Source organism: Triticum urartu, chromosome 5 (assembly GCF_003073215.2).
Source record: "Triticum urartu cultivar G1812 chromosome 5, Tu2.1, whole genome shotgun sequence".
NCBI classification, from domain to species: domain Eukaryota; kingdom Viridiplantae; phylum Streptophyta; class Magnoliopsida; order Poales; family Poaceae; genus Triticum; species Triticum urartu.
The window spans coordinates 9,725,860-9,748,143 of record NC_053026.1 but is presented as its reverse complement, the minus strand read 5'-3'; the positions used below and the strand labels follow the sequence as shown (position 1 = coordinate 9,748,143).

General features: G+C 44.3%; 1 protein-coding gene across 1 annotated transcript; it reads right to left on the bottom strand.

Moving 5' to 3' along the window:
* Nucleotides 1–1,424: 1,424 nt before the first annotated feature.
* Nucleotides 1,425–11,618, bottom strand: LOC125506901. The gene is made up of 3 exons (XM_048671608.1): nucleotides 9,646–11,618; nucleotides 9,347–9,539; nucleotides 1,425–1,959 (listed from the first exon to the last, which is right to left on the bottom strand). Exons 1-3 carry the CDS (start codon nucleotides 11,518–11,520, stop codon nucleotides 1,739–1,741), a joined length of 2,289 nt encoding a protein of 762 aa, XP_048527565.1. The 5' UTR covers nucleotides 11,521–11,618; the 3' UTR covers nucleotides 1,425–1,738.
* Nucleotides 11,619–22,284: the final 10,666 nt, after the last annotated feature.

Here is a 22,284-nt window from a genome sequence, read left to right as displayed (position 1 = left end):
TTCCATGTTGAAGGCACCACATGCGGCAGGTTGTAGGAATCTGATCTAGGTTCTGTTTCTCCTCATTCATACCACAATTACAACTTTACATGCTTCATATGTATTGTATTTTTGCATCAGAAATCCGTATCAGCTTGCTTCATATTTTTCATGCTAGCGCTTACTGAGTCTAGTTTGTCTCGTAAATTTCAAACTTGTGCTTCTACATTGAGTCAGGTTTGCTTCATCTGCATGCTTCATGTATGTTTGCAGACGTCATGTATTTTCTTGATTGAAAACTAACTCATGCTTCCTGAATTCCACACATATTATGCACAAGTCAATCACCCCTTTATGCACTTAATTTGAACCACTGCATAGAAACCTTTTGTATTCCCATTTAGAAAAAAATATGTGCATCCACCATGTAGATATTATGTTGAGATTTTATGAATATAATGCATCCAAATTTTCATGATTCGAATGAACCATACTTTTCTTCATGGTATACAGTTTGTTTCATACGCCACATATACAGTTATGCTTCATATCTTTCACACTTGTGCTTCTACATTTTGTTCGGTTTGCTTCATTTCCATGCTTTGTATATCATATCGCAAGAATCATCTTTATATACACATGAAACAGCTCATACTTCTAAATTTCTGCAAGGTTGACGGGAGCGGAAAAACATGTTTTGCCAAATGGTGAAATAACATGTTGGTCGATGGTGGGCCTAGCGTGCAGCGTGTGATCATGCATCTTAGTGCTGAGTGTTATGGTCATCAGCTTGAAAGCAAACAGCCATAGGCGCACTCGGTTGCTTAGAGAAAAATGATTGTGGATAATGAAGCATGGTTTGTTGTGTAGGAAGCTTGACTTTCCTATGATGGAAGCAAAATGTGCACATTTGTATTTGTATTTGCATTCGTTACTTGGCGGAAACATTATTGTGATGTTTAGAAACAAAACATACCTTTATACAAGGCAAAACGTTCTGTCAAATGTGTACGTGGTAGTGTTTGGAAACATTATTGTGATGTTTGAAAACAAAATATACCTTTATACAAGGCAAAACGTTACTTTGTGGTGGTGTATACTCTTGTTTTGTGCTTCCATACTATTCCTTTTGCGAAGCAAATGTTCTCTCAAATCTGAATACTATTTTTGGTACACCAAGTAATGCTTCCAAAGCAACTAAAAAATGCTACCGTATCATGGAAATAATGCTTCCGTAGATAGAAAAATAAAATGATTTGTATCACTATCGAATTATATGTTTCCAGAGCAACAATGCTTTCATAGATAAAAAGTAATGTTTCCATGCAACCTTACCCTGAAAATTTTGCATCTGCAATTTTTTTTCTTCTTTTTATATTTGTCTGTTGGAAGCAAATCACAAGTTTCAAAAAAGAAAAACATGTTGCGCTGCAAAGAAAAGCATCTGCAAAAATAAATATATTTTTAATATTTGTTTGTTGGAAGCAAATCACAAGCAGTTACTAGGAAACTGATTAGACGTAATTAGTGGGAAAATCCCGTAACAAATGTGGGGCACCCTTTAATGAAGCAATCAAACACACCATGCATGTGGATTGTACCACCATTTACTGGTCTGATTGTAGTCTGATCCCTAGCGGCTCCCATAAATAAATGAGTATAGCACATACTACTACATAATATATGGAGTATTTCTACATCAGGCTTAATAAGGCTCAAGACCTAATTCATACTCGTTCCCTTCTCCAGCTGTTGGAATTCATATTAATTCATACTCATCAGCCTTTTGTTCTTCACAGTACTTCCTCAGATCCTCTGCAAACTGCGCGTCTCTCCTAAAATCCAAGATGAAATCTGGGTCCAACAATCCATCCGCGTGCACCGTTCCATAGTCTGTAATATCAATATTACACTCAAGAAGTTCTGATGAATCTGGATACACAATCTTCCTCGCAGACCCCTCTCCATAGTAGCAACGACCTGTCACCAAAATCAAAACTGATCATTATGTATCAATCACAACATAACAGCTATTCTTCAAGGTGAAATGTTTGGCAAACCCTGTCTATTTGCATTGGTTTCACTAAGCAGACAATAAAACAATGACTGTTTAACAACCGTTCTTGACACGAAAAGAAAGGTTGGTAGAGAAAGTGTATCCCCAGAACATCTTCAGATGTTAAAATATTTTACACACGTTCAGCAGCACAAGCACAGAAATGTCTTGAGTTCGGTCAGAATTGCTACATTCAAGCCGCACCAATCGGTAACATGTCATATGCACATGATATGTATCAGGATTCAGAGGTGTGCACAGAAATTTCGCTGGCACTTGTGTATATAAGTATGAGCACATGGCCTTTTAAAAGGAATAAATGGGACCTGACATCGATGCGGATAGGTCCTTGTGTTTGTTTTCTATTCAATGTGTCTATGGCTTCTATTGCAGGAAAGACCGGAGATTGGAGATTACTGTTAACTTGTACATCACCATTCCATATGATAAACAGGTGTGCAATCAGGGCAGGACTGTAAACTGGGTTGCAAATCCGAAAGAATATGCACTCGTCGATCTGGAGAAAGATACTGATATTTCAAAGAGTAAAATGCATCACAAGTCCTAAAACTATTGGGGGAGTGTCAGTTTAGTCCTATAACTCCGAAACTGTAGTTTTAGGTCCTAAAACTATTGGAGGTGTGCCAGTTTAGTCCTATAACTTTGAAACTGTAGTTTTTGGTCCCAAAACTATGTAAGTTTGTTCATCTCAGGTCCTAAGCTTGCATGTCAGCATTGACCCACCGCCGTGCCGCTTGGAGATGCTTGAATTGTTGCCACGTTGACCCCATGGACCCACCAGGTTAACTTCCGCGCTGTCCCGCGGCAGTGACTATTTCCCATCTATGGCCATGCTCGTGCCCAAACGACAACATGCACAACCAGCTCTATGGCAAGGGTATCAGGGCAAGGATAATGTCATGAGAGAGAGAGGGGGGGGGGGGTGGGATGGCGTCCTCCATCCCGATTGGCTCGGTGTCTCTCCGGCGGCCGCGCCCAGGGAGATGGATGTCGTCCTCCATGCCGACTGGCTCGGGATCTCCCAAGCAGCCGCGCCAAAACCTCTTAGCAAGGTTGCCTAGTAGCTCATGGGCACGCGAGTAGAGGGCGTGCACACTGCGACGTTGAAGCATATGAACCACTCTTGGGGAAGTAAACACGTATAAACTGCTCTTTTGAAAAAAAATGCACCATGGACGTTGGCCATGCAAGCTCAGGACCTGGGATGAACAAACTTGCATAGTTTTGGGACCCAAAACTGCAGTTTCAAAGTTATAGGACTAAATTGACACATCCTCCAACAGTTTGGGACCAAAAACTGATGTTTTGAAGTTATAGGACTAAACTGACACGCCTCCAATAGTTTTAGGACCCAAAGCTGCAGTATCAAAGTTATAGGACTAAACTGACACATCACCAATAGTTTCAGGACTAATGATGCCTTTTACTCTATTTCAAACAGGGCAGCTAGAGGTGTGCTGGAGCCAATGTGGTGGGCTAGGAGAAGCCTGCTGCAGAAGACAGCAAGAGGAGGAGATGCCTGGAGCGGACATGGGAGAGGAGGCGATGCTTGCTGGTGGACAAGGGGCCAGAATGGGGAGAAGAACCTGAATCAAACAATTGCAGGGCCATCGTGTTTGCCAAAATAAAAGACCACCCAATGGAATCCTCAGTTTAATCAAATTAAGTATCACGGTTGCCTTCTTGATGTATCTGAATGACCATAAACTAATTATTCCAAATGAACGCTGATCTTAACCTATTACCCTGATGGCTGGTCCACAAGTATGTCGAAAATGGGTGTATGCATAGCCGTTATGTTAGGTTGATGTATCATCTTATATATAGAAAATGGCGTACCCATTAAAATGCAAGGAACAGAATGCTGAAAAGTGAAAAGGCAGTGAATGTGCATGCAAAACATAACTGAAGTGACCATAAAAGAAAGGTGGATGGAGCTCATTCAGACATGAAGTGGACATCAGTGATTAGTCAGGATGAAGGCGGACGCAGACATCCACGAGCCCATGTCGCCCGCGCCGCAAAAAACACCCAAACAGCCTTGCGGATGAGCCGCAAAAATGAAGCGGACTTGTCCTGCCTAGCCTGCTTGGCCTGCATAGCCTGCTAACGGGAGGAAATCCCAACGAAGCAACAATGCAAGCCAGCCGATAGGGCACACCGCCGTTCGCCACAGCCAGGCCGGCGTCCCGCTCGTCTCCACATGCGCTCTCCGCCGGCGCCAACCCTGCTCCCTGCTCGTCCCCGCCCGTTGAGCAAGATGTCCGGTGCTGCGGTGGACGAGCACAAGAAGTCGGCGGAGGAGGACAAGAATCCGACAAGAGATGATGAGAAGGTACAGCTCTGATCCTCTCTCCCACCTATGCTTAGTGCGATTTACTATCAGTATGCTCTGATTCAATGTGATGTGCTCAGTTCTTTCCAAATAGTGTTGATTCTTCAATGAAGCCACTAGAGTACTTTGATAACATAAATAAGAAATAGCCTCTCTCTTAGAAAAAATAGGATAAAATCCCTACTAGAAGGCTGGAACTTAGAAGGCTGTCAATTCCTACTGTCAGTAATTGCGGCCTTGGAACATCCACCATTCCTACTGTCAGTTTACTTAGAAGACTGGAACTTATTAATGCACTTCAGTTGCAGCTAGCAACCAAGAACCTGAGAATGGAAATAAACTGCAGATTGTTGGCACGGAATAAGGGTGAAAAAGATCGGATAATTTCCGTCTGAATCCGGTTTCGAATCCAGATTTACAGGATATGGGACAAGGATTTACCTATCCGGTCGGATACGGAACCGGATATCGGATACCAAAACCGAATTCGGAATAGGATATGCTACACAATTACACACGATCAACACATGTCACTATACAGCTCGAGTCTAAGCCTGTAATGGAAGTATGGAACCCATTTGTTTTGGAATCACTTGCGTGTGAGGCATCATCTTCAAGTGCAACGATAATTCAGCAAGTGTAGGTCATTGGCTATATATGGCCGGCGGAGGACCAGGACTAAATTTATGTTTTGTTTTGGAATGGCTAGATGGAACTGTTAGCTGTATTAATGCTTTGATGTATCATTTGTTGCTGTTTTTGTCCGATTATTTTTTTCCGCTTCCAGTCCGCCGCCGCTCCATAACCATACCGTGTCTGTTTCCGCTATTATCCGGCGTATTCCATATTCGTTTCCGTAACTGCACCGCTTCTGAATCCAAAGAAAAATGTGGAATAGGATACGGTATGGGCATTATCTGTCCAAATCCAAACGGTTTCACCCTTAGCTCAGATTAATAAACTGCAGCGCACTTCAATAAACTGACTGCATATTGAGCACTCTCTTATTAGTATTAAGCTGCAGCACACTTTAATAGACTGACTGTACATGTGGTTTCTTACGTTAATAAGCCGCAAAACACTCAGATTGATGGCTCATTACTGTCAAGTTGAACATATAGTACAGCTACAGCCCCTCTAAAATTGGTCCTTTATTTTTTGAGTATATACCATGTTTCATATTCGCTCAGAGTGATACGGGAGAGCTGCAGCTGCAGCAGCTGTATGGCGGAAGGTAAGGACTGTGGCAATCACATAAAGAAGGGCCAGGTCTGCTTGTCTCATGATTTTGCATCTTAGTATTTGTTCTCTCCTAGTTATGAATGTTTCTTTTTCTGCTCTAAGTCAAACTAAACCAATGTTATTCTGCTTCAGATTTCTTCTCAGGATACTCTCAAGACCAAGGAAGACAGGAAGAATGGAAAGAAAAAGAGGGAAGAACTGCAGCAGCAGCTGTACACAGTCACTGAGAAGACCCACCTGGGGATTGATGGCTTCATGCTGAGCCAGAAGAGAAGAATAATGGAAAGAAAAAGAAGAGGGAAGAGCCGCAACATCAGCTGGATGGCGCTGCTGAAAAGACCAAGCTGCGGTTGATGCAGAGCCGGAAGGCGAGGACTGCAAGACCAAGAAAAAGAGGAAGAATGAAAAGAAAAGGAAGAGGCGGGAGATTCAGCTACAAGAAGAAAGGGCAAACAGGATCAACACAGATCTAGACCAGAAGAAAATAGAAGATAAATGGGAGAGGAAAGAAAAAATGAGGGCAAAAAATGGAAAATGATAAAGGACATAAAAAAAAGAAACAGTGGAGTCATGAGCTTGCCAACAACAAAAATTGTGAGATTTCCGCATAAACAGTGGCGTCTGAGTTGGCATTCAGGTGGAATGGTCATTAGCGACCATAGAACCAGGCTGACGAGCGACAATTTGGAGGCGTTGAGTTGCCTCCAGGATTGGTTAAAATCTGCTGATTGAATCCTTCAGACCTATACCTACCACTAAAATTGACGACGAAGATTGCTTGATAAGTTGACAATAAGCAAGTCTCCATTTCCTGCACATTGTGACATTTACTTTCTTAAGGAATGCTTTTTGTCTCACATGCCTACAAACAACCTAGCAGCTGTTCTACCAAGCAAGCAAATGCAACGAAGGAAACACCATCTCTTCTTTGTCACAGTCGAAGGGGAGTGCATGGTCGTTAGGGCATCATTACACAACTGCCTGCGGTACGTTTTTCCTACACAACTGCCTCTGTAGCAAACATTCTCAGATGTGAATACAGACGCGGCAGGGGCAGAAGATGACGACGATGCACTGCTAATATTAAACTCGGTATGGGTAAGCTGATTTTCATACTAAAGAAGCATTCTTGCGGCTGTAACAAGTAACACTACCTGAGACAGTACGTGTTTATTCTTGTCACATTCTAAATTCTGAAGAGACCTACTACTATGCACATAGACGTATGTGTACTTGATAGTTTTATATACTGCAAGGAGTTGTTTGTATATACTGTAGTTTATGTACTTTACATGATACATGGTTTCCTTTTTACCGGAATGGTTTATACAACAACTTTAGATTAAAACTTTCACATGATCTGCTGTGTGCAGAATCAAGAAGCAGAGAGGAAGATCTGTCAAGAAAAGAGGATGCCACAATGAAGTTGGTACTGTACTTTAGCTAATCAGAATTATGATGTATGCTTATTATGCTGAAATATTGAAGTTGGTACTATACTTTAGCTAATCAGAACTCCTGAAGGGGCATGAGACTCTTTTGTATTACCATTACTCTGAATTCTTGGAAGGAACCTGAACCTTAGTTGGCAAGAAATTCCCTTTTATTTTTGCTGCTAATAGGCAAGGAATTCAGACAGGAGTAGTAGTACTATTTAGTTGTCAGATGTGTGATGAACATGATTAGCAAAATATATGCAAACAAGTGGTGAAGTACAGTCTGAAGAAGTTGACAAGTGTATGCATCAATCTAATTCTAAAAATATTCTTTTTAAAAGGAAGACAAGGCTCGTGTCATGTGCTTATTATGCTAAAATGTACTTTGGTCTTTGGCTATTAACCTGTACAAGCTATGCATGTTTACATTATCTGAAAGCCCTAGTTCAGTACAAGAGCCAGCATGTTTACATGAGCTAGCAACATATTTCTAAGTCTGGGCGTCCAACAGCAGTGTCCGCATAGCACCAGCAGCCAGTATGAAAAGCTGGCGTGAACCAGCCTGAGTGCATGTACAACAATCAGTGGTACGGAAAGCAGCATCTGCATCTATCTGCTGGACAATAGCAGGCAGACGCGGCTGATACTAATCCTGCGATTAGCTAATGCCGAACATTGCGGACAGGCCGCAGGCGTGTCCAATTGCATCCTGAGTGATAAGTGCTGCATAGGTAGACAGACATACTCTAGGGTCAATGATTCAAGTAGGTAAAATACCAGAACCTGATCATAGTGCACAATCTAGACGATGGTGTGAAGTGAAATGTGACACATCCCAGGGTTTATGCAAAATATGACAACCAAAGTGACCAGAGAAGGTTGAGTGGAAGGTGGTGATAGAGAGGCATGTTCATAGGGTAAATAAGAAGCTGGATTTCTTTGTGAATGAGCTGGTGGCTGAGCACCTGACACTGATGAATGCCCTGCTGGTGCCTGAGCACTTGCACTGATGGATGGCCTGTTGGTGGCATTGCAGAAGGGCATACTGAAGATCTACTACGCTTTCACTAATTCAAAGAAACTATACTTTCAGGCAAGAGTTTCTAATTTTTGCAGTGGATGTTTTGCCCATATGTTTGTCTATACCAGTTCATATAATTGATACATCATGATTCGTTCCAGTCGGCCCCATGATTAATGATTTCTCATTCAGACTGTGTTTGCCAAAATAAATAAATAAAACACTCAATGGACTCTACAATTTAATCAAATCAAGTGCCGTGGTTGCCTTCTTGAGGTATATTCACAGGACAATGCATGCCATGCTTGGAAAACTCAGTTTTTTGACTGAAAATCTGAATGACCATAACTCTGTTTTTGAGTCGCCGACTAATCGCCGATTAGTCGCCGACTAATCGCCGAGTCGTCGCCGCGTGGGTGGCTCGCGCAGGCGACTTGACTCAGGGAGCGAGTCGCGCGACTCGCGTGGCTCGCCGGCGACTTGGTGCGATTAGTCGCGCGACTCGCTGGCTTGCTGGCTTGCGTGGCTTGCTGCTGATGTATATGTGGGGACTGGGGAAGGAGGAGGACTGAAGGAAAGAGAGCGCAGGGTGGGCTCTATATGTGCCCTGCTTAGATGTAGTATATGAAAGAGAGCGCAGGGTGGGCTCTATATGTGCTCTGCTTAGATGTAGTATATTTTCTCTGCTGTATATGTGCTCTGCTGCTGCTGTATATCTATGTTCTCTGCTGCTCTATGTACTGTTGTGCCATGGCGACTTGGGGCGACTAATCAAGCCAAGTCGCTGACTCAAGCCAGCAAGCCACTAGCCGCAGCCTCGGCGACTTGGCTTGACTCGGCGACTCAAAAACCTTGGACCATAAACTAGTTATTCCAAATAAACACTGGTCTCTCATGGCCGATTCACAAGCATGTCGAAAATGGGTGTATACATAGCCGTTAAGTTGTTGTATCATCTCAATCTCATATATGAAAAATGGCGTAGAATTAAAATGCGAGGAACAGGCTGCTGAAAAGAGAAAATCCGGTGCATGCAGTGCCCTATATAAGGTCTTCTGTATGGAAGCTATAGTAGAATATTTTAATGTTTCTCTCTTTGATTGGACGAAACGACAAAGCATCGTAAGATTGAAAAGACGAATGGGCCTTAATGGAAATCAAAAGGCTTTTCGATGAAACATAAAACTAAAAATCCTTTCGTTAATGTTTCAAACCTACATGGCTGCTCATGCTAACTGGAAGGAGTGGGGACTTACCAGTAGATGTCAGGGGTAGAGGGCAGCAGAAATTTGGTTTTGGCGGGTCAGGAAATGGCTCATTTATTTCGGCAAAGAAGAGTTGGTTATCAGATTCAGAAGCAGCCACAAAATTAACATGATAGGAAAGCCTGTCTAGGGATCTGGGAGCCGCCACCAAACCACAGATAACACTTGGCTCATATTTTGGTTCCTAAAACAAGAAACAGCAAAGGTCAAATGAGGCACCTGAAAGAGATATGTTAAGAATGTAGTATGTACCCAAGAAAGAAACAATGGACACAAACAAAGCCATGTACCAGAGGATGCTCAAAGGCATATTTCTTCAGCACTTGCGCAAGCTCAGCGCGGATGAATAACTTCATCTCGTTATAACATGACCTCTTTTGTAGCAGAGTCTCCTTAGCCTCGTTGCACAGTTCAGCCGCATTGGGAGATACGGGAGCCACCAACAGCAGTGCACTTTGTTTGAGAGTGGATATTATTTCCCCAAGAGACTCAGAGGAGATCCTGCCATCGGCGCTAGTGGCCAGCAAGAGCCGCAGGTCAATGAGCCTGTCGGGCGCCAGGGAAGCGAAGAATGATCCCAGCTCAGCATGTTGTGGGTGTCGAGCGGCTGCGGCTGCGTCAGTAAACTGCAGCGAGGTGTGCGTCTCCTGGGACAGGTCACAGCGTTTGCAGGAGAGGTGCTCCATCGCCCGCTGCGTCGAGCATTGGGACTCGGAGCTTGCTCGGACGAGGGCAATGAGGCCTTCCAAGGAACGGACCTCCACACGAAGCATAGAGAGGGTGTCGAGGATGTCATACACCTCTACTTTGCAGTCAGCTGACCATGGGAGCTGGCGCAGTATGTGGTGGCAAATGGAGTTGATGATGATGTTGGAGACAGGGTCCATGGGGACATAGCAGTGGCCAGCGAATAGGATGTGGGGGATGAGGTGGAGCCACGTAGAGGGCAGCATGGCGAAGACTTTGAGATAGAAGCCGTGGATCATGTCGTGGAGCCTCATCCTGAGAGACCCAGTGTATTCGCAGGCATCGCCAGAACAGATCATGAGCGCAGAGCCGAAGTGTGCTTTGGTGGTTTTCACGACCTTCTGCAAACAGGATGAGATCATGGATCTGTGCTCGTGAGGAGACCGCAGGGCCGCGAAGTGGTCTCCATGACGCTCGACATTGATGGTGAACATTTTGAAGCCATCGGAGCTTGTGGTGTTGGAAATGTCTAGTCTCCCTTCATCAGCCTTGAGGTCCCGGCAGTAGACAAGTAGCTCTCTTCCGCTTGGCCGCAAGCTGAACTGAAGATCCAAGGGGGCACCGACCTGGTATCGCAGCAAATCCATGATGGCAATGACATCATCGACGGTGAGCTTGCGCCCTCCCTTCTCGAGCAAGGGGGCGGAGTCGCGGAGGCACTGTTTGGGCAGGGGCGACGCCTGGAGCCGCACCAGGTCATCAGGCGCAGGGTGCCGCCGCCCACAGCTTGCGGCGTACTTGAAGGCGGCTTGCGTCCTTTCAGAGGCAGGGTCGGGTGGTGAAACAGCAGCAGCGTGTAGATCGTGCTCGACCAGCTGGACTGCGAGGGCGAGATCGGCGCGTGCCCAGTGGAGGTAGCGGGTGGCCTGTTCTTCGCTGAGGCATCCGAAGTAGCCAACCATGAATCTGATGAGAGCCTGGCGGGACGCCCCAGCAATAGAGTACCATGTAGCCCTGCGGGTGGACGGCCCACAGGTAACCCTGCCGGAGGATGGCAAAACCCAGCTGGTGTTCCAGCTGCTGTAGTCACTGGGTTGCACCCTGCCGGCGGCCAGCCTCTTGTACCTCCTCCTGTCGGGCTTTGCCATGTCCCCGAAGTCGCGCGGGAGGAGGGCGACGGTGTTGAGGATGATGTTGGTGACGGGGTCGAGGAGGCCGAGGCAGAGGCCGCCTTCGCGCATGGATACGGCCAACTGGTCGGCGGCTTCCACCGGCATGTCGTGGACGGGCAGCCGGCCGAACGCCTCCTCGTGCAAGTCGAGGAGGAGCTCCAGGAGATCGGCGTCCAAATTCGATTTGTCCAAGGGGGGAGCGTCGCACTCGCTGAACAAGCACGAGAACAGACCCCTGCGCTCTCCCGGATCTGACGGCATCGGCTGCGATTCCTGGTGTCCGGCGGCAGCCGAGGGCCACGGCATCGGCCTCACTTTCTGCGGTTGGGCGGCGGCGGATCTAGGGTTCGGTGGCGTGGGATGACAGCACAAGACGATTGAGAGACTGCCGGTGGAGAAAGACCACAACGCAACGCTTTTCTTTTTTTCTTTTTTTTAACTATCTAAATGCTTTTTTTTACACACGTCTCCGGTAATTCGGGGCCCGATGCGAAAAGAAAAAACTAGGGAGGGCGCTTTTTCTCCGTAACCTGTTTACAGCGTCATCCGAAACCGTTACATCTGTTTGGTTAATCTACGCCGTAATCAGTTGCTCCGTGAACAAATCCCAGCGCTATTCTCGGACGATTCCTCCCAACCCCCACCTAATCGGACGACGATCCCCTGCCGTACGGCACCCAGCTGTTCGCTCACTGACATGTGGGCCCGCCAGGAACCTGGCCCACATGTCAGTGGGGCCAACGGCAGCGGCCGTACGTCAGAGGAGCTGGTTCCCACCTAATCTCTACGAATGATTTAAGCTGAGGAGAATAGAGGTCTCTTCCACATTTTTTGTCATATACCTCTGAAATAGTGTTGAAATCCCTATTACTAATGGAGTAGTTGGTAGCCTGATACTCCGGTTTTATTTTCTCCCACCACCCCCTCCCACGGGTTTTCTTATCCATTGTTTTTTTTTCACTCCACTCTTTTCATTAAAAAATCAGCAATTTCCTAACATACAAAAGATCATGGATCTAACTTTTCCTAACTTATACAAATCAATCGATTCCTCTCATTAATGCAATTTGATTTAGAAACAAATAATAGATTATAGAGAAACAAATAACGGATTTTAAAAAAATTACAAGTAAACGATGACAAACAAATCTTACTGTAAAAGTGTTATCTCTACTGCTAATGGAGCAGTTCGTACGTCCTTTAATTCGTTTGTTTCCCTCTCCACCCCTCGATTGATTTGTCCCACCCCCTTGATCGAACGCATCTCCCACGCACCGTTTTTTTTCCAATGACTAGGAAATTGCCCGCGCGTAAATATTCTAGTAGTGATTCAACATTAACTGTGACAAACACATATATTTGGGAGGATGCACGTGCACATAAGATGAACTATTTTAATGCAACATCGCCGAGCCTTTTATACAACTAAATCACTCTTTGTCCCCAAATCTAAGCAACTACTTTGAAACCAATGATTGAATTCTCATAAAGTGCCCTTTATAAAAATAAAATTTCATCCTATATAATTTAAACAAATTAATTCAGCGAGCAAGTCGTCGTTAAATGGTCTACGGACCTGGATGAATTTTTTTACTTCTAATGTTCTTTGTATTGTTTTGAAAGATGATGAATAGATCAGATGCTTATCCCGCAAGAAAAATATTCAGCGAACAAGTAAACAAAGAACAACATAGGTATCAAGTACACCCTACTTATACAGTTATACAACTGAATGTTATGTGTACGGTGCTATGCTACCAAGAATCAAATAGTGGTTAAGTTTGTGAGTTATGTGAAGGTCACATCTTGGATTTTGGGTTAACTTCTCCTGATCAGCACTATTCACTATTCTCTCTGTTCTTTTTTCAACACTGAACCCCTCCTTCCTACTGAGTAGTTAAACTTTAGTACGACAATAACAAGGCAAAAATTAGTACAACATCGTCGAATTTGAGTAACAAGGTAATTTTAATACAACAGAAACATTTTAGAATAAGAAATCTGAGTATTTTGAAAAATATAATTAATCACATTTCATTGCAAGGGGATATATCATATATAATTTGAAACCTAATGGACTCACTCTTTCTATGGTTGGTTCTATATTATAAGAGAAAAATGTACTTCAAATAGTAACGAATGACCGCTTGATAGATTAGTTCTGCTTGATCTCTGTAGGAAATACTCCAAGATTAATATTTGTTCAGCGGTATAATAAAAAAATGAGAATGGAAGGTATAATCAAAATTAACGAACGACCGCTTGGTCATTGAACAATCAATAACGGTTCTTGCAAGATTGCAGGTTCAGTTAAGCCACTACTTAACTCGCCAAGTTGCAGCCACGATTCTAACCTCATTGGTCGTCGCTCCAGTAGTAGCAGTACCGTCACATTAAGAAACAGTATAACGGGACGAGCTACGGCTGCTCATAACGTCTTAACATCCCTAGCCGTCTGATTATTGATCGGTCGATCTCCAGCCTCTCACATCCGGTGTTTCATGGGCTGCTGCTCCGTTGACTTACCTAGGCTTGTTACGGTTGATTGGGATGGAAATGCATGTCGGTCCGGATGGGCTGCTGGTAGGCACAGGATTCCTCGTTAGGCTGCCCACCTTCCACTCTTCTGATAGCGATGAAAAAAAAAAGATAGCGATGGAAGCAGCACCGCCGCCGTCGGGGCAGTCTCTCGCATGTAAACGATGGCAAGGGAAAGGCGTCGGCGCATCCACATCAATGGATGTTGGCGGTAAGGCGCTTACAAGGGCATCTCGGCTGCAGCTGCGCCGCGTTCCGGTGCGGCGGAAATCTGGCCTGGCGCGTTGGGGATCGACGGCGGATCTAGAAAATGGCGACGACGCCGGCCCACATCAGTGAATTCTAATCCAAGGTGCAGAACGTTCCCGTCAAATTTGACAAGCAACAGTCCAAGTATAAACGATCTGCTCCTCTTCCGAGCGCCAAAATAGTTTGATTCAGTGATGTTGCATGAGCCCTGCCATCCCCAATCACTACTCCGTCATGTTCTTCATGCTCCCCTGAAAGTAAAAGGCCGAGGACAACATAGCACAGTCAACTTCCACTACCGCGATGCTGTTCAGTGCAGTCCAATCGTGAACCAAACCAAATGTTATTTCAGCTTCTATTTTCGTGGAACTGCTTTGATGTTCAGCAATTTCGTTGTTTTCTTCTTGTTCTGCAGCTATGAATTCCCAATTATTTATTCTTGTTATTTGGTGCACAACATGTGCTTCTCTCAATGGTTGAGGAGCAGCACACTCCGTTACATGATTTTTCAAGATTAAAGATCCTTATATTTAACTAACAACGAGCTATGTTGTAGGATCCGGCTGAACAAGTTGAACACCAGTGACTAAATAACTTCAGGTTTCACCTACTGGATGAAACCTCCAACGACTGGAGCTGATCCAAATAAAAGGTATAGTGGAATGATTAACCCGCTGGTCCAAATGTAGATTTCTAGCACAAATAAATTGGTATCATCTCGTTTCCATCTGCACTTCAGCAACACTGGAATATGATATATGATGAGGATTTTGTTTCTTACATTTATGTGATTAATATAATCTATTTAACTATGATAAGATGTTATATCCTCAATAATGATACAAGAACCAAATATATTTAGTAGTGGTTAGGGCTTACAGCAGCGTGCACATATACAGAGCACACAGGTTTATCCAAAATAATCTCAAAATATTTTATCGATTACACATAATATATCCATACAACTAAAAGGTACAATACAATAAATCTTTTATGTTATTGTATTTTTTTATTAATAATATACCAACATCCTCCTCACCATTGTGTTAGACGGGTTGATATTTGATGTCGTTACACATACCAAACATTTTGGATTCTTCAATGCCTTGTCATACTTTGCTGCGTTATGCTTCGTGAGTCTGTTCGCGTGTCTATACATGCTTAGTGTTATTATGCTCTCTATTGGAGCATTTAAATTTAACACTATGTATGCATGTATTCACTTTAAACAACATTACATTGATCGTATTCCTAAGTATTTATATCCCCTTTGTTAAGATGGACGAGCGCGGCAACGCGCGCCTTTATGATCTAGTAAGAAGTAGCACGGCGGCAGTACTTAATTGAAGTCAAACAGTGCAGGAAGCCAGGAACCGAAACACACCACTGATGCTTTTATCTGTTGTCACCACCAAACCGCCGCTTCTGAACATGGATATTGTGTGCTGCTGCCTGTCGCGCGCCCTCCTATCCCGCTAATCCCCGTAGGTTGTCGACCGCTGTCATCGTCGCCACCGCCCGGTGTCTCTGATCCGACGGCACCATGCCCTCACTCATCGGCGTTGCGGCTATCTTCGGCCGACGAAAGGCGACGGGGATGGAGGAGGCGGCATGACTCGTCGCAGACAGGCAGACGACGATGCAGCCCACGGCACGACGCGTGGGGAAGAGTGGCGGAGGAACATGCGGCGGAGGGCGGTGTTTGGGAACCCTAGGTTGGGAGGGAGGGAGGGACATGTGGGTAGCGATCGACTAGGTGCGTACGTGGGCTGCGTCCTAGGGGACCAGGAGAGTGTGAGTCAGAGGGAAATAAATCTGAGATGCACCAAAAAAACGAATCGATAACTCCCGAACCTACCGTGTTTTACACTTTGAGCCCGAATGATGAAATCGCCGTCCATCTAGGATGTGTTTGGTTCCTGTCACCAATCGGAATGTCATGGGTTGGACCCGCTTCTGGGCCTCGTTCCGGTGTTTAGTTCGTAACCGGGATGGAACCCACTCGTTCCCTATGACCGAATATTTGGCTGAGATCCGGAACCGAGGGATACCTCCAAATCGAAGGAATTACAAGGAACCAGTCGTTCTTTCCCTTTCCTCCCCTATCCCCTCCCTCTCTGTGCGCCGCCGCTCCCTCGTCTCGCCCCTCTTTCTCAGGTGCGCCGTCGCTCCCTCGTCGCCCCTCCCTCTCCGGCGCGCCGCCACTCCCTCGTCGCTCCTTCCTCTCCTGTGCGCTTCTTGTCCCTCATCTCTCTTCCTCCCTTACTACACCACCAGTCAATCTGCGCCGCCGTCGACTCACTCATCTCTCTTTGTCGATCTGCAGCACAAAAAGGGAAGAAAATGGGGTGCTAGGAAGAAGAGGAGCACATGAGGCCGGCGAGCAGCTGTGTGGCTGCGCAGCTGGGCGACAGAACCGGTAGAGGCTACAGCTGCGGCTGGGATCTTCCTCGTTGAGTATGCTTTATCTGTACAGATTTTAGTGCATGTAGCTACGAGAGAGATGGAGAGGATATTGAGATGACACTGTGGTTGCTTTTTGATTAAACTTTGGTGTTCTATGCTGTTTAAACCATAGTTTTAAATAGCCCGCTATAGCCTTTTCAGCAGGGTGCCGCTAAATGATCGCCTTCACAAATAGCCCGCTATAGCTCCGCTATAGATGATTTGGAGGCTCGCCGCTATTTTTCATAGCCTGCTATTTAAAACATTGGTTTAAACTAGCACGATATCCTTTGTAAGGATTCGCTAGTTTATCTGAAGTAAAATAGGCACACTCAAATTGTTGTTGTCTGCTACTTCTACATCTTTGTAATAATTAGGGGAGACATTGTTTTTGAAAAGGATGCTGTTTTCCTTGCAAATGTAAACAAAATGCTGCTGAAATTTTGTATTTTTGTTATTTCATTCCTCATTTCGTGCTTCCGAACCAAACACATGAACGGAACCAATCCATTCTACTTTTTGCTCGTACCGAACATAGAAACGGAACCGACCCATTCCTCTGGAATGGAACCATTCCATTCCATGACAGTTGGTTCCTGAACCAAACACACCCCTAGTCTCCCGATTTTTAAAGCCGCGAGCGGTGCCACATCAGCCTGCTACCACCGTTCGTCCTGAGAGAAGCTCGTCCCGAACGCCCTCCCTCTCACTCTCTCAGCGGGACCTTATCTTATCCGTTCCCCACCTCACCTTGCTCGCCGCCGCACAAATCGACAACATAGCCGCCGCTAGCCCTGCACCATATCTGGTCACCGCAGTGCAGCTCAGTGTCGTCGCCTTCGTCCATCATCTCCTGCCCGACGACCACTGCCTCCGCCGCGCGGCGAGAAGCCACAGAGTTCCCACGGCAGCCTCGCGGGGAGGAGCACGGCAGGTCCTGGCGGCGGCCTCGTGTGCGGAGGAGAAGCGTAAGTACGACAACGACCTCGAGCACGCGGATGCGCATGCGCACATCATGGAGAAGATCAACCGCCGCCCGCACAGAAAAGATCAGTTGCCGTCCCGGTGGTTGTGGTGGCGAGGGCGTGGCGCCGGCGACTAGGGAGGAGGGCGGCGGAGGAGGTAGTGGCGCCGACGACTAGGGAGGAGGGCGGCGGCGGAGGATTTCAACAGGCAAATTGTGTTGCAGAATAGGTTCCTGTTTAAAGAATACTTCATCTATTTCCCTTCTTTTATTAAAAAACATATCATTTTCATGGTCTAGCAAATAATGTTCTAAAGGATCATTAGGAGGTACAGCAATAGAAGCAAGACCAATAATTTCATCCTTACTAGGCAATTCTTCTTCACGATGTTGTTTACTAAATTTAGAAAAAATAAACTCATGAATCATATCATCTAGGCCAATAGTAACAACATTCTTTTCGCAGTCTATCCTAGCATTAACAGTGTTCAAGAAGGGTCTACCAAATATTATGGGACAAAAGCTATCTTGTGGGGAGCTAAGAACAAGAAAATCAGCATGATATTTAGTTTTCGCACACAAGACTTCAACATCTCTAACAATTCCCACTGGTGATATAGTGTCCCTATTGGCAAGTTTAATTGTAACATCAATACCTTCTAACTCAGCAGGTGCAATTTCATGCTTAATTTCCTCGTATAAAGTATGCGGTATAACACTAGCACTAGCACCCATATCACATAAGCCATGATAACAATGATATCCTATTTTAACAGAAATAACAGGCACGCCTACCACAGGTCTATGTTTATCTTTAGCACAAGGTTTAGCAATTCTAGCAGTTTCACTGCTGAACTGAATGACATGCCCATCGATATTATCAGCCAAGAGATCTTTAACAATAGCAACATTAGGTTCAACTTTAACTTGTTTAGGAGGTGTATAAGTTCTAATATTGCTTTTACGAACCACAGTTGAAGCTTTAGCATGATCCTTTATTCTAATAGGGAAAGGTGGTTTCTCAACATAAGAAGTAGGAACAATAGGATCATTATAAGTGACAGTCTTTTCTTCAACTTTAATAGGTGCAGCTACTTTTACTTCTATGGGAGGATGATATTTAAACCACTTCTCCTTAGGGAGATCAACATAAGTAGCAAAAGATTCATAGAAAGAAGCTACTATCTCAGAGTCAAGTCCATATTTAGTGCTAAACATACGGAAAATATCGGTATCCATAAAAGATTTAACACAATCAAACTTAGGCGTCATACCTGACTCCTTACCTTCGTCGAGATCCCAATCTTCAGAGTTGTGTTTAATTCTATCCAATAAATCCCATTTAAATCCAATAGTCTTCATCATAAAAGAGCCAGCACAAGAAGTATCGAGTATGGTGCGATTGTTTTCAGAAAGCCGAGCATAAATTTTTTGAATAATTGTTTCTCTTGGAAGCTCATGATTGGGGCATGAATATAACATTGATTTAAGCCTCCCCCAAGTTTGAGCGATGCTTTCTCCTTCGCAAGGCGAAAAATTATATATATAATTGCGATCACGATGAATAAGATGCATAGGGTAATACTTTTGATGAAATTCCAGTTTCAATCTTCTATAGTTCCATGATCTCGTATCATCACATAGCATATACCATGTCAATGCGTCTCCCTTCAAAGATAAAGGGAAGACCTTATTCTTAGCAACATCATCGGGTATACCTGCAAGCTTAAATAATCCACAAACTTCATCCACATATATTAAGTGCTCAGTGGGATGCTTTGTTCCATCTTCTGTAAAAGGATTAGCTAGCAGTTTTTCCATCATACCCGAAGGGAATTCAAAAGGAATTTCATTATCAATAGGTTCAGTAGGTTGAGGAGCAACTCTTTGCTCTACTGGTCGGGGTGAAGATACCCCGAACAAGCCCCTCAGAGGATTACTTTTCATAGTAACAAGTGACAGTAAATTTCAGCACACTATATAAATTTTTCCTTACCAAATTCCACCTACCAAAGGCGCTTCACTCCCCGGCAACGGCGCCAGAAAAGAGTCTTGATGACCCACAAGTATAGGGGATCTATCGTAGTCCTTTTGATAAGTAAGAGTGTCGAACCCAACGAGGACCAGAAGGAAATGACAAGCGGTTTTCAGCAAGGTATTCTCTGCAAGTACTGAAATAAGTGGTAACCAATAGTTTTGTGATAAGATAATTTGCAACGAGCAACAAGTAACAAAAGTAAATAAAGTGCAGCAAGGTGGCCAATCCTTTTGTAGCAAAGGACAAACCTGGACAAACTCTTATAATAGGAAAAACGCTCCTGAGGACACATGGGAATATCGTCAAGCTAGTTTTCATCACGTTCATATGATTCGCGTTCGGTACTTTAATAATTTGATATGTGGGTGGACCGGTGCTTGGGTGCTGTTCTTACTTGAACAAGCATCCCACTTATGATTAACCTCTATTGCAAGCATCCGCAACTACAACAAAAGTATTAAGGTAAACCTAACCATAGCATGAAACATGTGGATCCAAATCAGCCCCTTACGAAGCACGTATAAACTAGGGTTTAAGCTTCTGTCACTCTAGCAACCCATCATCTACTTATTACTTCCCAATGCCCTCCTCTAGGCCCAAATAATGGTGAAGTGTTATGTAGTCGACGTTCACATAACACCACTAGAGGCTAGACAACATACATCTCATCAAAATATCGAATGAATACCAAATTCACATGACTACTATTAGCAAGACTTCTCCCTTGTCCTCAGGAACAAACGTAACTACTCACAAAGCATATTCATGTTCATAATCAGAGGGGTAATAATATGCATAAAGGATCTGAACATATGATCTTCCACCAAATAAACCAACTAGCATCAACTACAAGGAGTAATCAACACTACTAGCAACCTACTAGCACCAATCCCGGACTTAGAGACAAGAATTGGATACAAGAGATGAACTAGGGTTTTGAGATGAGATGGTGCTGGTGAAGATGTTGATGGAGATTGCCCTCTCCCGATGAGAGGAGAGTTGTTGATGATGATGGCGATGATTTCCCCCTCCTGGAGGGAAGTATCCCCGTCAAACAGCTCTGCCAGAGCTCTAGATTGGTTCTGCCAAGGTTCCGCCTTGTGGCGGCGGAGTCTCGTCCCGAAAGGTTGCTTCTTATTTTTTTTCTCGATGAAAGACTTCATATAGCAGAAGATGGGTATCAGAGAGCCACCAGGGGGCCCACGAGGTAGGGGGGCGCGCCCTAGGGGGGCGCCCCCCACCCTCGTGGACAGGGTGTGGGCCCCCTGGTCTTCATCTTTGGCGAGGATTTTTCATTATTTATTGTAAGATATTCCATGGAGTTTCAGGACTTTTGGAGTTGTGCAGAATAGGTCTCTAATATTTGCTCCTTTTCCAGCCCAGAATTCTGAAGGAAATATGCCCTAGAGGCAATAATAAAGTTATTATTTATTTCCTTATATCATGATAAATGTTTATTATTCATGCTAGAATTGTATTAACCGGAAACATAATACATGTGTGAATACATAGACAAACAATATGTCACTAGTATGCCTCTACTAGACTAGCTCGTTAATCGAAGATGGTTATGTTTCCTAACCATAGACATGAGTTGTCATTTGATTAACGGGATCACATCATTAGGAGAATGATGTGATTAACAAGACCCATTCCGTTAGCTTAGCACCTGATCGTTTAGTATCACTACTAGGGAAAAGGCTAGCAGCAGCGCGGGTTTTAGGCCTATCAGCAGCGCAGGTGCCCGCGCTACCAATAAGGCGCTACAGCTAACTCTTAGTAGTAGCGCTGCCTGTACCCGCGCTACCACTATTGACTATAGCAGCAGCACTTTTCAGGAACGCGCTGCTATTATTTAGCTGTAGCGATTTCCCCGTCCAGCGCTACTGTTATATCTTTCACCATTTCCCCATTCCGGCTTCGATAAACTGCAATTTCCAGATACTAGGTACTACTAGATATCAATTTCATAAAAGCATTATAGGTACTAGGTAGTACTCCCTCGGTTCAAAATTACTCGTCGTGGTTTTAGTTCAAATTTGAACTCAAACCACGACGAGTAATTTGGAACCGAGGAAGTACTAGATAACAATTTCATATATACTCAACATGCATCCTCAAGCAGTACAAGGTGACATCGACGACAATCATCATATTTAGTTCTAGATGATATCGACGACGATCATCATATGTAATTCTACATGATATCGATGACGATCATTATATGTAGTTCTAGATGATATAGCCACATACACATATGTAGTTCTAGATGATATCGACGATGATCATCATCCTCAAGCCTGGGCAGTGGGTGTTCCTGATAGTAATTAGGATGGCCTGTCCAGCACGAAGATTCTTGCCAACGAGGAATCTCTTCCACCCAACCGAGTTTAACTGTGTGCGACCATCTGTGCCCATGCGGTAAGTACATGTGGTGACGGAGCCCCTTGCGGTAAGGCGTAGTCCAACTGAGCCTTCTTCATCAGGCTCGATACCACAACTCACAGATAGGTTCTTTGGCAATCTCTGAATAAGAAAAACATATCAATTAATAAATAGCCTCACACATACTCTTGCAAATATATTTCTATTAAGTCTAGATTTCTACACTATCAAAAGACACAGTACTACGCATTTTTACTAATTAATCATGAATTCTACTAATAAGTATATATATGGATTATCTACACTATTAATAGTTCCTTGGATTCTACACTAATAAGCATGTGATCAGACTCTACACTAAAGTATATCATCGACTAGATTCCACAAAGCATATCATTGGACTCTACACTAAGCATATCATCGGATTCACTAAGCATATACGTATAACATA